The sequence below is a fragment of the Salminus brasiliensis genome, chromosome 20 (genome assembly GCF_030463535.1).
Source record: "Salminus brasiliensis chromosome 20, fSalBra1.hap2, whole genome shotgun sequence".
Taxonomy (NCBI): domain Eukaryota; kingdom Metazoa; phylum Chordata; class Actinopteri; order Characiformes; family Bryconidae; genus Salminus; species Salminus brasiliensis.
This window is the reverse complement of record NC_132897.1, coordinates 30,296,507-30,310,215: the sequence shown is the minus strand read 5'-3', so window position 1 is coordinate 30,310,215 and position 13,709 is coordinate 30,296,507. Positions and strand designations below refer to the sequence as shown.

Here is a 13,709-nt window from a genome sequence, read left to right as displayed (position 1 = left end):
AAATAAATTTGATTTCATTTGATTTAAAATGGCCAAGTATACAACAGGTCAACAGTGGACAGGTTAACATGCTTGAAGGAGAATACAAACTGTCAGTTCTATTACATTAGCTATGCCTGTGTTGGCTAGTGTGACAGAGTATAAAAGGAGGACCACCCTACCTGCTAAAAGATTTTCCGGTGTGTAACATAGTGGTGGGTGCTGCGACAGTTAAAGGACAGTACTAATTTTTTCACATAGATGAATGTGTGTAATTGTGGGTGGTTTTATTTTACACTGCTATAGATTTTAGTGAATGTACTGTAGGCAGAACATTTCAGGAAAACATCTGTCCAGATTTTTACTTTTCACTTTCAGGGAATAAATAAAAATGTTAGGAGTAAAAAGTATGTCTTTTCCTACAGAAATATTAAAACTAATTAGAAACTACTACTTTGTACAGATCAACTGTTGAACTATAAAAATATTAGTTTAGTTTACTATCAAGTGTCCCAGTGGTATAATGTGGCACAAATATGTATTTTATGTTTGTAAACAAGTAATTTACTTCATAATAACAGATAATAGAAATTTAAAGCCATAACGAGGTATTGTACATTTTCTAGCATGTAAACAGTGACAAAAACTGTATCCTTTGGCAAAAAAAAGACTGGCACTTTTTATCAGGAGTGGAAGATGAAATACCACAAATCAAATTTAACCTGGTTCATTCAAACATGCACAACATGAAGTGTTGAATGTTTAAATGTTTATTGGCTTTGTTGTTTCTAAGCATTGTGATGAGTCATAAAACAATTACTTATATTTGAAGCCTAATCATTTACTGCATAGTTACAGAGTGGTTGTGCAGGGACAAAGTTTAACATTGCTGAGAAACATTTCTGAACCAGAATGTTTAAAATAGTTTGATATCCAGTAGTGACCAAAATTAGAGAACAATTGATTAATTATTGATTTTCCTCAAATATTTTCCTCAAATAAATGTATTTGGGGAATATTAGATTTGAGTATACCTCTGATGTTTTTTTTTTTGCATTGTGACGTTACCCATCTGAGGTTACTCTATTTGATCCTTTCTTTAAATGGGAGGCTTAGTTACTGGGGTATGGGCTTTCAGGCCAAATTCTCTCAAATAGAAAGAGAAGACTGAAACAATGCAACTTAGCACAGTGTGAAGAAGTTCTTTGTCAAGAGTCTATGTATCATGCTATTCTTGTATTCTTGTCTTATAAAAGAAGACTTATACTACATAAATTAATGTAACTGCAAAGCCTTAATATTTCACAAATCTTCTCTTGCCATGGCTGGGAGGGTCATTCTTTTAGCCTTCATCTGAACAAATTGCTGTGTCTGAGTCACCTTGGAGCGGCTCGCCAAATTATTTTACTATGATAAAATGATAAAAGAAAATAACTGTGAAATATAACAAGTGTTCCTAACATTTTGATCATAGTGCTTTTTAAAATTGTATACAATATGCTTCAGCTACATTGCTTCAATTTATGTTAGGATAACTTTAACTGGGAGAAGCTGTGACTTTGAAATGTAATAAAATGTAAGTTCTTTAATTTTGATCTCTACTGTATAGTAGTACAGTTCCTACCTTAGTTCCTACTACTTTAGGAGCTTGCATGCCTACTGAGTATAAGGCTCATAAATTCAAATAGACAAACAACAAGAAGTGATATCGTCTATGGTCTTGAAAAGAAAAACCTTATAGCAGTACACAATGCCACATTGTAAATTGTTTAAAAAAATACTCACTACATTTTTTCTCTCACAAAAAGAACTCAGGATTTATCCAGGTAACATTTGGGTTTAAAAATGACACTAACAACATTCATTATAAAATTGTAACATAACAATAATGACAATGCAGTAGAGGTTTTAAAACAGTTACAAATAGGATCAAAAAAGTTGCTTATATTATTACTTAACCTAAAAAGAATAACTTATATAGCATTTTTCATTAAATAAGTCAATATATGAGGTCATCGGTTCACAACCTTGGGAGGTACAAAGTATAAGTTCCCTTATTTTTGGAGCTAAGAAATAAAATAAAGTTTTCCATGACTATAAATGGAATGTTCAGTATGACATTGTAAAAAGTCTTTGTGAGCAAGGTTTCTGGCCTCTGAAAACCCTTGAAATAGCTTTGGACAGTCATCTCAGAGATTTGCTAGCACCCTGCTTCCTAGAATGCGGCAAGTGTCCATTGAGCATATGAATCAGAATCTGCCCCGGCATAGAAAACAGTCTTGAAGGGCTGGTAAAGACTCTCTGGCCTAAGAAACAGTTAAGAATAAGAAGTAGAAGGTGCCCTCTTTTGCATGTCTTTAAAAGGAGAACATTTTCGGCAACATCAAAAAGTTCCCAAAAGTTGTCCTCTTGTCACATTCACATTACACTGGCTTTCACCACATTTTCTCTTCATCTCTAATGAAGTACAGATCCCATTGCTTGCCATCATTTTTAGTTTACATAAATCAGTCGCTGAAGCTTCTTTTCCACTTGTAGTTGCTTTGTGTGGAATGTTGATGAGTGTGTTGAGGCAGTCATTAAGAGGTAGAGACATCACTAGTCTCAGCATATTTACTGAACATCAGCTGGTTGTGAAGGTCTTGGCTGGTGAGGGTTGGTCTCCTACATTGGTGGGACTACAAGACCTGCCATTGCTGCAAAAGAAGACAGAAATGTTTAATATAAAAAACAACACAAAGAGCTAACTCACAAATTAAATGATGCAATCTTTAACTTTTCCATGTGCAGTATATACATCTCTGTACATCTTTAACATTAATGGAGACAGCCTTCTGAAAATGGAAGACTACAACTAGTTACCTCTAAAGCTGTTGCCTCCTGAAGTTGGGCATGCAGGTGAGGGTGAACCTTGGGGTCTCAAGACAGGAGCAAATGCACTCTTCTGTTTAGCCGTGGAAGGAAACGATGAGAAAGGCAGAAGAGAGGAAGAAGAGCTGGAACCTGGTATAGTGGGACTGGATGGCATAACTAGAAAAACAGTAAAACAGTAAAAACAGTAAAAATATTAAAAACAGTTGTCTCTCAAGATCATAAAATAGACATAATGAGACCTGTCAAATGGCGTAAGAGAGGCAAAGAGAGAACACAACAAAGGCTACTAATGAGAGCAAACAGATAATCTAATAATGCTAGGTCTGTGGCTAATAAAATTCTAGTTATTATTTTGAGCCAGTTGAATGCTGGTATTGCAACAGTATTGCTAGACAGTATTAGGGGCCAGTTAGCAAGAATTAAATGAGCAAATGTATCATGCTAACTGGTAATCATTAGCTTTAATTTACTGGCAGTTAAGCTAGCAGTTTTTGGAAAGTGTATTACAAGCAAAGAACACTCACTACCATAAGGAGAGCTGTTTGGAGAAACACTACTAAATCCAGGGGAGCCGGGCACACCCAGACTGCTCATAGGCACAGCTCCATATCCTCCACTCATGCCTCCTCCAGACCCATAGCTGGACTGCTGAGGGGTGGAGGCAGATGGGTAGCCACGTGGAGATAAACTGGAGTTTCGCATGTAACCTTTGAAGGAAGAGAAAGTATATAAATACAAATAGGAATGCTGAAAAATACTTTTTAAATACAACAAAAAACTGCACATATATTATCACTCTTGTTTATGCACTCTTGATCATGCCTCCACCCCTCAGTGTCCTCCGTCATGGACATTTACACCACCCGCTGCATCCGCAAAGCAACCAGCATTGTGGATGACTCCACCCACCCTTCACACAGACTGTTCTCCCTCCTGCCATCAGGAAGAAGGTACCGCAGCATCCGGTCCAACACGACCAGACTCTGCAACAGCTTCTTCCCCCAAGCCATCAGACTCCTCAACACAACTCAACTTCTGAACTGATATCTTTCTGGTACATGTACACTCTCCCTCTCTCTCTCTCTCTCTCTCTCTCCAACCATTTACCCCAGGAAAAAAGGGGAAGCATTTTTGCACAAAGCATTGCACTAATAACTTTACTACCTCACTGGACTCTATTTATTACACATTGCACAATTTGCACACTACCGGCAATTATTTATTATTCTCTGGTCTGTACTGTGTTGTGTTGTCTGTCTGCACTTGTTTGTTTGTGTTGCACTTGTGTCTTGTATGCACTGTCTATGTTGCACCATGGTCCTGGAGGAACGTTGTTTCGTTTCACTGTGTACTCTGTATGTAGTTGAAATGACAATAAAACCCACTTGACTTGACTTGACTTTACAGGTTACATGTGTGTGTTTCTGGGCTTCACTCACCTTGACCACTGGTTTGTCCAGGTTCTCCAATGCTGACCCCCAGCTGAGAGGGGTAGGAGCTTAGTCCCATGACACTGCCATGCACTGGGGAGCTGGGCAGAGCTTGCAGCTGACTGTGGGGTCGTGGCACACTATACAAGGCTTCTGCAATGTCTGCTGCCCTTTTCAGCAACATGTCCTATGGAAAAAAGGACAACATTGAGTAACATGTTTTTTAAAACTTGTCAAAAGATAGGTCAGGCATGGCCACAGAACTAATATAGCAGTTGATGATTACAATGCTTTACCCCACTAGTTAGCAAACTGCATGGAAGATATACTGAATACCCTAGTAACAGAAACATTCTGAAGGGTTCTTTTTAGTGTGTAGCACTCAGTTAAGATTACCTGATTACTGTGGGTGTTTCCATAGACTGCCTCAACTAGATCTGCTGCTCTTTTCAGCAACATCTCCTAAACAAAAACAAAAACAGAAATTACAATCTGCACATGCATAAGTGCATGGACATAATTTAGACATTCTGGGAGTACAGTCGGTGTTTTCTAACCTTTGCCAGTTTTTCGGGGTCTCCAGGATGCCTAGGAATAACCTTCTGAAGTCTCTGAAAGCCGTAGTCTATGGTTGGCTCATTTAGTGCTGAGGGTAAATTGAATGTGTGAAATTTTAAAGTGTGAAATATACATTCCAGTGGACAAACACATGAGAATTGAAAAAAAAAAAACAGTAAATAAAGGGAGTTCCAGAATTCAAGTGAATTCAAAGCATTTATTTTCTAAAATCTAACCAATGCTACAAATATGATGTAGAATTTCTGTAAACATTTGTATACATACCTGTATAAATGAATCGTCCCGGTGCTCCTTTACAAAACTGTTTCGATTTGTAGGACAATGTGACTTCTACAACTCCTGGAATGTGTCTTGGAGGTGTCTGAACTCGGATAGCATGGGGAGTGATTAACTGTTAAAAGAAAGATGTAGGTGGCATCTTAGAAACAGATGACAAAATCACTGTGCCACATGAATTAGGTACAGTATATTGCATCAATATAATTGTTGCCAAATGTAATTAACTTTAAGTAATAGTCAGTGTTTATTTGTCTGGAACCAATGCACAAATGAGTTCATATAAATTCCAATGATTTCTTTATGTTATGTGATTATTTAAGTTCTTGAATAATTATTATCTAAAGCCACTGATATTTAAAATACTGACAACAACGTTAAACCATGACATGCATTAAAATTGCAGCTGCATGGTCATCTTTCTAAAAGTGTTCTCGCATGACGAACCTCACTCCACACCAGCATGCTCCCAAACACAACCTGCAGACCATCAAAGAAATTCTCCCCGATAATGATCACCATAGCGCCTCCTGTGGTCCAGCCTTCACTGGGGCTGATAGCTTTAATACATGGTGTGGCTGTTTACAAAGAAACACAGAGAAGGAGCAACTTGTTTAATATGTGCACATTTACACGTCAACCAAGTGCATTTTATTGAACTGACTTGGCATGAGCCATTCTGGGTCCAAAATGAATTAAACCTGGTTCTAGACAGCTTTCTTAATCGTGGACTTAAAATCATGTACTGCTTCATTCAGCACTCATAAAAAAATCTTTTTCTTCCTGGCTTCCTACTAATTGAGATTTGTTAAGGAGTTACCACTTTGAAAGAATGAAAAACAAATTGAAAAGTAGAGTACAGTATTTTTGAGGGACACGTGTTTATGATTCCAGGATCAACAAGTCTAATACTCCTGTTCCGGTTGATCTCACCATATTCCATGGGGTTCTCCAGTGTCTCGCCTGGCTCTAGTCTTCGTGCTCGACGACCATGCTTGGAGTTGTTGTGGACAAACATGTTATCGGACACAGCAAGAACATGTCCTTCCACACTAACAGTGCTTGAGAGGACCACCTGTGTGAGAAAGAAAACGAAAAAAAAGGTTTTAGGAATGGATAGAAATCATTTAAGTAGTTTGTAGAGGTTTGTGTTTTTTTTTTTGTTTGTTTTTTTTTTTTTTTTTGTAGTTGCATTCAAACGGCCCCACAGTATTATTAATAAGTTATAGATGTTTCGTTATCCTTTCCCTTTATCATGTTTTTCATCTCTTTTGTTACTTTTATTTGCCTGTGTATTCATTCCACTCTCAGTAGTCTTTCTTATTTCCTCAAACATTCCCCCCACATGGCCTTCTGTTTCCCTGCTCTTTCTTCTGTCTCTTTCTCTCTCTCTCTGTTCTGTACTCTATCAGCATGGAGGTCTCTGTGGCCCAGACCATCTCTCAATGACATGCAGCATATGGAGTGAATCTCCATTGTGAAACAATGACCAATGATGCCTTCTGGCCTCTAATTTATTTTTTAGAGTACAGTTTAGAGTAAAGCTTATGAATATGATTCCATCATGCAGCATTCTTGTGTAAAGGGATCCTGGCTGCTACTACGTTTACATCTTGCCCAAACGTATATGAATATTACTCTCTTGTGAATAGCGCATACACATGTCAGTACAGGGCCCATGGTGCAGTAGGTGTGACTGAAGAAAGAGTGGGAGCCAGCATACTGTTAACAAATCCTAGATAGAAATATTACACACTGAAGAATTTCAGCTATTTGTAAATTGTTTTAAATTGGGTATAGTATTGCAAGCTGCTAACTGAAACAGTATTAAACAAAGCACAAATAATTCTTAAGACTTTCGGACCATTTCATGCTATTACACTGATATATAAGGTTGTATGCCCTGCAAATAACAGCTTATTACTGTACAATCAAGCAATTTAACTTATTCTTGAAGCTTGATCGGTCTTCCAGAATGCATGCTTCTTTACAGAAATCTGTCATGTTTAAGTAATACAGTTGGTTACTGCTGTATTTCTGTTGTAAATGTACCGCAATTCTTTACAGGGTATAATCACTGGGCTGAAAATGTGAATACCTGGATACTGGCACTAGTGGGAAAAAGAGGTCAAAGTGAGAGTGAGGAAAAATGAGATAGAAGAGAGAGTAGGTCAAAAAAAGAGCTCAAGCAGAGGGATGCTCGGCAGATGTTTGACACAGCTAGCTGCTAATGGGTGGCAAAGTGGGAGCGCACTGTATGTTCGCTGAATAAATAACTGTAAATTCTCAACAGCAGGCTCCTGTGCACGGATGATTAGAGGTGTGGGAGCTGCATGGAAGTCGTTTCTCAGCATGTGTCAGAAGGAAAGAGTTAAAACAAACATGGAGGAAGGGGAGAAGAAGGGAAAAGAGCTGGGGAGAGCAGGAGGAAGAGATGTCAGATCTCGGGAGGGGGGGGGGTCTCCGGTAGTGAAAGACGGGCAGGAGGAAGTGAGGCGGGAGGGTCCCTAGTGAGCACTTCCTGGGTCACAGAACCTGACCTCCCCATCTGGAGCCAATCACTCAAATCTTGACAACTTCCTGAAACACCTCGGCTGATTTCCTGCGATCTCTGCTTCTCTCAGTCTGCTCCTACCTCCCTATTCTCTGCTTTCTGCTGTTTCTTTCTTTTATTCAGGCATATAGCTCACACATTCTGACTCTCAAAGCCTATAGCCCATTGTTTCCCTGTGAGTTGGCAGTTTATTAGATACACTTACTATACGGCCACATTTTGTAAGTGTGACAATACTGACCTAGGGTCTGTTGCTGCAGTAACTGTTTGCTTTGTACATCTGTCAAAAAGGGACCACCACAGGATCACTGTTGACCAAATATTATTTGTATGGTGGACCGTTCTCAACACAGCAGTGTAGCATTGGCATGTTAATAAGTTGTGTTAGTGCATCAGGTACTACATTAGGCGTAATGCCTAATGAAAATAGGCTGCCAACCAAATATGTCCAGTCAGCAGGTGGTCATATGATCAAACACTGATTGGCCATGGAAAAAGCATTAGATCTTACTATGCACTGTCAAAGTGTGTCAGTAAAGTAAGTGTGTCAAATCAAGTGGCCAGTCAGTGTATATAGCTTATGAATTAAGAAAATATGTTGGCAGATATAAGGAAATCACAGAGAAAGAGGCCATGTTGGAAGTGACTGACTGGACAGCGGCTTCTTTAAAATTTAAAGAACTAAAAACATAAAAATGTACATTTAGAATTTACATTTAAAATGAATACACAGCGTGTGCACTGTTTACGGCCACCCTAAATGTGTTTTCATATAAAAACACTTTGCTTTGTTTTGTACCTGAAATCTTCTCATGTCTCTTGGGTTCCCTGCCGTCTTCAGACAATTTTGGTTACACTTGAGGAAGAACTTCAAGAAAAATCTGTAGGGAACAGAAGACAAAGACAAGCTTTAAAACATTTGTATGTTTTTTTTTCTTTTTAAGAACTGGTCAGTAAAAAAAGTTTCCACAAAAGCTTGTCAGTGGTGGTAACACTTTTGATACTGAAGTCCATAGATTTATCATAAAAAATATTTATAATTGTGACGATGAAAAGAGAAGATTTCATAAGCAATGGTGATATCTGCCAGAAGTCCAACACTAGGATGTGACTGAACTAGATATGAAAAAACGCTCAAAACAGCAGTACAGAGGCCCAGGGGACATCAATATCCCACAATGCAATGCCTGAATGTCCCATGGGGCAACTCTGTGAGTCTGTGGCAGACAGAAAGAGAGAGAGAGAAAGAGAGAGAGAGAGAGAGAGAGAGAGAGAGAGAGAGAGAAAGAGGCATGCATATCTACATCATATCATATTCATTTTGAAATGTTCTATAATGATTCTGTGCGACAATGCGTTTGTAGGTGTGAATTTGCGTGCGCATGTGTGTGGAGGTAGAAAGAGGTGGTACTTGTGGGAGATATATGGGATGGAAGTGAGAGATGGAGAGAAAGGAAGTAGATGAGGAAGATAGGGAAGGGGGGACTTTAAATCCCAAGAGTGTATCGTCCAGCAATATGGGACCGCTGCTATGGCAACCAAGCTCTGGTGCAATCCCAGAGTCCCCAGTGTAAAGGAAGGAGGGACAGAGTGAAAATTCGACTAAATTCGACTAAAAACATTCCATCAGAACACAAAAGACAGTTACAGACACTGAGAGAGAGAGAGAGAGAGAAAGAGAGAAAAGAGAGAAATAGTTCAACATTTGCTTAATTTTTAAACTACATTCATGTGTAAGGTAAAGCCTTTACCGCCCCCTCAAGCTCTCAGACAAATTACCTGTTTTTTTTTTCACAAGTATTTACAAGAACAAACATAAAATGTTGCATTTTTCCAGGTTCTCCTATAAAATTACCCTTTTGAGTGATCAAACATCATGTTATAATAACTTTGGTAAACTATAAGACCTGTCCTGCACATTTTAGAGGTTTCCTGCTCTAACACTTCAACTCAGGAAGGGCTTGTTAATTATGCTTGCTGATTAGATGGAACAAGTGTTTTGGGAATAGAAAAAGTGCAAAAATGTGCAGGGCAGGGGGTCCTCCCGGACCATGTTAGGAACCACTGCATTAGGAAAACATGAACTATTTATAGTTTACTACTGTACTCACGAAAATGGGGTAACAAACTGTCACCAGGGTGGTATCCGGCTTGTCAATGAATTGGTGCCCTCCAGGAGTCTATTTTTTCTTTTTTGTAAATAACATTAACCTCATAAAGACTTATCTTAAAGACTTAACTATGTAGTACCCTTGGCATTGTTTGTATGTCAGGGAACAGAACGGAAATGTACTGGTATAGTACCTCCTTTCCTGGTAGTGTTGAAATGTTGTAAACAGTCTGTTATTTCTTTCTATGAACAGCAACCAAGACCTGACTAAAGCTTAGTTCCAAACCAGCATCACATGCTTCATAGTCTAAACTATTTAAAAGTAAAGCACAATTAATATTTTTGTTGGCAGAGGTTGATTATGATTTCTCATTTAGAGCTAAAAACCTTTGTTTTTCCAACTCCTTTGGTTCTTTGGTACACACACACTTTCCTCATGTGCACTCATATGCACACACACATGCCAATGAAATCTACAACAGACTGACTTGCCATTAAAAGCAGTGCCATAATGTCTTTAGGATTTTAATAACATTTAATGAATATGACTGGCTAACAGGTTTTTATGTCTTTTCTGAGATCCTAAAAGTGATGAGATCATGTTATGATAACACTGATAAGCTGTCCTGCAAAGCTACATGACCACTCAGATAAAGAATGAATACGGAAGCAAAGTGGTTAGGTAGTTAAGCGGTTAGCTGGTTGCATATTGGAGCATATGGACCATCATTTAAGCCAAAGTAGCTTTGTTTCATTGGTCAAATCCTTAAAAGACTATGAAGATAAAACTGTACACACTGCCTGTGTATACAATTAGCCCTTGTTTGTATGGTCACTAAAGAATATAGGTCAAGAAAATAGACACTGTAAACACAGCTGTAATATTCATCTGCAATGTGGAGAGATCAAGTACATGTACACAAAGAGTTTTTCCTGCTTTTGTTGGAGTAACTGTCTCTACCATCCAGTGAGGGCTTTCTACTAGATTTTAAAGCATTGCTGTGAGGATTTGATTGCATTCAGTGACAAGAGCGTTCAGGATGAGGTCAGGATGTTGGATGATCACCGCCCCACCTCACCACCCAACTCAAAAGTATTGGATGGAGCACCATCCATAATTTCAGAGAGCACAGTTTCACTTATCCACAGCTCAATGCTGGGGGGCTTATTATCCCTCTAGCCCATGCCTGGCATTAGGCATAGTGCCATTAGATTATTGTTTATCTATTCTACTTGCAATACTTCTCTACAGGGACCAAATTAGCGTGTATTATGTGTGCGCATTTGCACATCTGTGTCAGCAATGGGACCAACTTAAAGTAGCTAAAAGCATTTATTAGAAAAGATGTATAAAAACATTGAAATATTATGTGCATTTATCTTTTGTCATAAAAATACTAATACTAAAATATTAATATACATATTATGACAGCATAAACTATTCATACTCCTGTTGATTTTTGTTAGCAAATTAGCACAAGTAAAATGGTGCCAAGTGTTATGGTATTATGGATCTGCATGTCCAAATATATTGTCACTGTCACACAAAAACCTTGTATTTGAAAAATGCCAACTTTACAGGAAAAGGAAGAAAGCTTAACTTCCAAGTCAAAGTAAAAAGTCAAAGTAAAAAGGTTGCATTCAATTTGAACTGTCTGATTCAAATTACGTCAAAAAGTAAAAAATAGCAAACATTGAGCTTCAAGGTTTTTGTGTGACTGCAACAATATATAGATATTCATAGACATAGATGACTTTGTAGACAGTTGGAATTGGAATTCTACTTTACTACTATGTAATACTAAGTTAGGGTGAAAATATGTTCTACCATACACTCTCAATGATGAAAGTGGGAAAAAGCTATTTTTGTTTAATGCCAAGAAGAAAGAGTGATACCACTTTCAGGTTCCCTAAAAAGCCTGACATCCACTTGGTCAACTTTTCACCCCTTTAAAGAGTCAGTTGTGCACAGCTGCTTTAAAGCCAAAATTAAAGCACGATGGCCACGCACACATTAGCATGCATTAGTCATTTCCCCCTCCTTACCCACTTAGCATGCAAATCTCCCAGCCTCAACGCCTCGCGCCTTCTGCCACGCAGCCATTCGCCGCATTATAATTAGAGCCATCTTGCATAATTAATTAGGACTCCTGGACACCCCCTCCCTTATTGCCACACAACACCCAATCATGATTGTGCTGTGGGGGAAAGTTTAATATCAACAACGTTTGTTTTCCGTTGTTGTGATATTTAGAGTTAACAGACGGGGATTAGAGACAGTGATGATAAAGAGCTGATGTTTAAAAGAATGTGTGTGTAAATTAGAAATTGCTACTGACTAACTTGTTGTAAAAAGGTGTTGGCAGAGCATTTTATAAAGGGAAAAAGTAGCCTTAAATAATTAGCACACCTAAAATAGTTAACATATTATAATTCACCAGTGAAAGCCCTTTGTTAATACTAATTGAATTGCTGAATTATGAAAATCAGACTTTCATTTTGAATAAAAGCATAATGTTGCAGACCTGAAAATGCTGGCCCCATTCTGAGCTGCAGATGTCACTTGGCACTTGGGTGTATTAATCTATGATGTCAGGCAACGGTCGATTCCCTTTGCACCTCTAGGAACGCTTGTTAGAAGACAAAAGGTAGGGTTGAGTCTTAAGCCAGGGGATCAGTTTCCACAGTGGCTCAAAGGGAGTCCCTGGCTAGGCCTCTGAAAGGGCTTTGTCTGCATCTGCTTCACTTCTCAAGACTAAACACGAGCCTCTCAGCATGCGGCTGCCTTCTAAGGATGACAACTTGCTTAACTTCGGGGAATAAATGGTTTGAATGATCCCCTGGAAACAACGATACATGCAAAAGTGCAACCTATTAGATATTGACTGCCAGCAGTGGCATCCAATAGCCAAGATTCCAAGAGAACACAATATGCTGCCTGCTCATTTGTGTAGGAATAAAGTGATTTGCTTTGGGAAAACAATGTCTTGAATTTATTTGATTTGATGTGAACATTTATTCCACATGGCGAAAATGGCACTGTCATAAACTGAAGCTAAAAGACAAATAACTGGGACTATCTCAGACATTGCAGGTGCATGTGACATTGCACAGGACATGTTTTATTTCTGTAAAATGTAAATTATATTTCCTTTTCTTTTTTCTTTCCTTTTATATATTCTATCTTATCTAGCATATCTTATTGTTTCATTTCATGTAACTGGTCTGTTATCCAAGCATTTCACTACCTGCTGTACCATGTATTTGATAAATAAACATGATTTAATTTAATATAAAATATGTGCTGTAAATTTTACTCATGTAGGAAGTAATTCCTTTAGGTTAAGCAGTTTTCATTGTATGAAGGATGAAGTAATAAGCATTGTTATTTAAATCAGTAAATTGCCATTTCCTGTCATGAAACAGATTGACAGAGAGAAACAAGTTGAAGTTATTAAGTGGCATAATAAAAAAAATCTACTTACTAATTAAAACGTTTAGTAGAACTGAAAAATAAACAAATTAAGTTGAATAAATGCATTTTTTACATCATATTTTGAGGTGCTACACACTATTCTTTGAACATATGAAAAAGAAATCAAAACCAAAATAACCAAATAAGTACAAAAGAAGACCAACTGGTGCTATCACAAAAAGCTGAGAAAGAGAGAGAGCGAGCGAGAGAGAGAGAGAGAGAGAGAGAGAGAGAGAGAGAGTTGGTATTTTAGATTCAGGGTCATCACTCATCAGAATCCCCTCTCGTCCACCTCCACCCCCCACCCTCCCTAAAAAAACAAAACAGTGTCATGACATGGAGGGAGAAGGGGAAAGGAAAATTAGGAAACCAGATGTGCGGCATTAAAACATATTGACATGCTGAAAAGCTTCCCCGACAGCACTGATACAC

At 38.2% G+C, this 13,709-nt stretch overlaps 1 protein-coding gene across 1 annotated transcript in view; it reads right to left on the bottom strand.

Annotated features, from left to right (window-relative positions):
• Positions 1–723: 723 nt before the first annotated feature.
• ebf2 (EBF transcription factor 2) overlaps positions 724–13,709 on the bottom strand; it is a 30,386-nt gene continuing 17,400 nt past the window's right edge. The window contains exons 7-16 of the mRNA XM_072664397.1: positions 8,492–8,573; positions 6,072–6,213; positions 5,586–5,716; positions 5,127–5,253; positions 4,841–4,929; positions 4,680–4,745; positions 4,293–4,470; positions 3,378–3,560; positions 2,842–3,009; positions 724–2,675 (exon numbers count right to left, since the gene is read on the bottom strand). Coding sequence (XP_072520498.1) covers positions 2,644–2,675; positions 2,842–3,009; positions 3,378–3,560; positions 4,293–4,470; positions 4,680–4,745; positions 4,841–4,929; positions 5,127–5,253; positions 5,586–5,716; positions 6,072–6,213; positions 8,492–8,573 — 1,198 coding nt within the window. The 3' untranslated portion in view covers positions 724–2,643. The remainder of the gene's footprint in view (positions 2,676–2,841; positions 3,010–3,377; positions 3,561–4,292; positions 4,471–4,679; positions 4,746–4,840; positions 4,930–5,126; positions 5,254–5,585; positions 5,717–6,071; positions 6,214–8,491; positions 8,574–13,709) is intronic.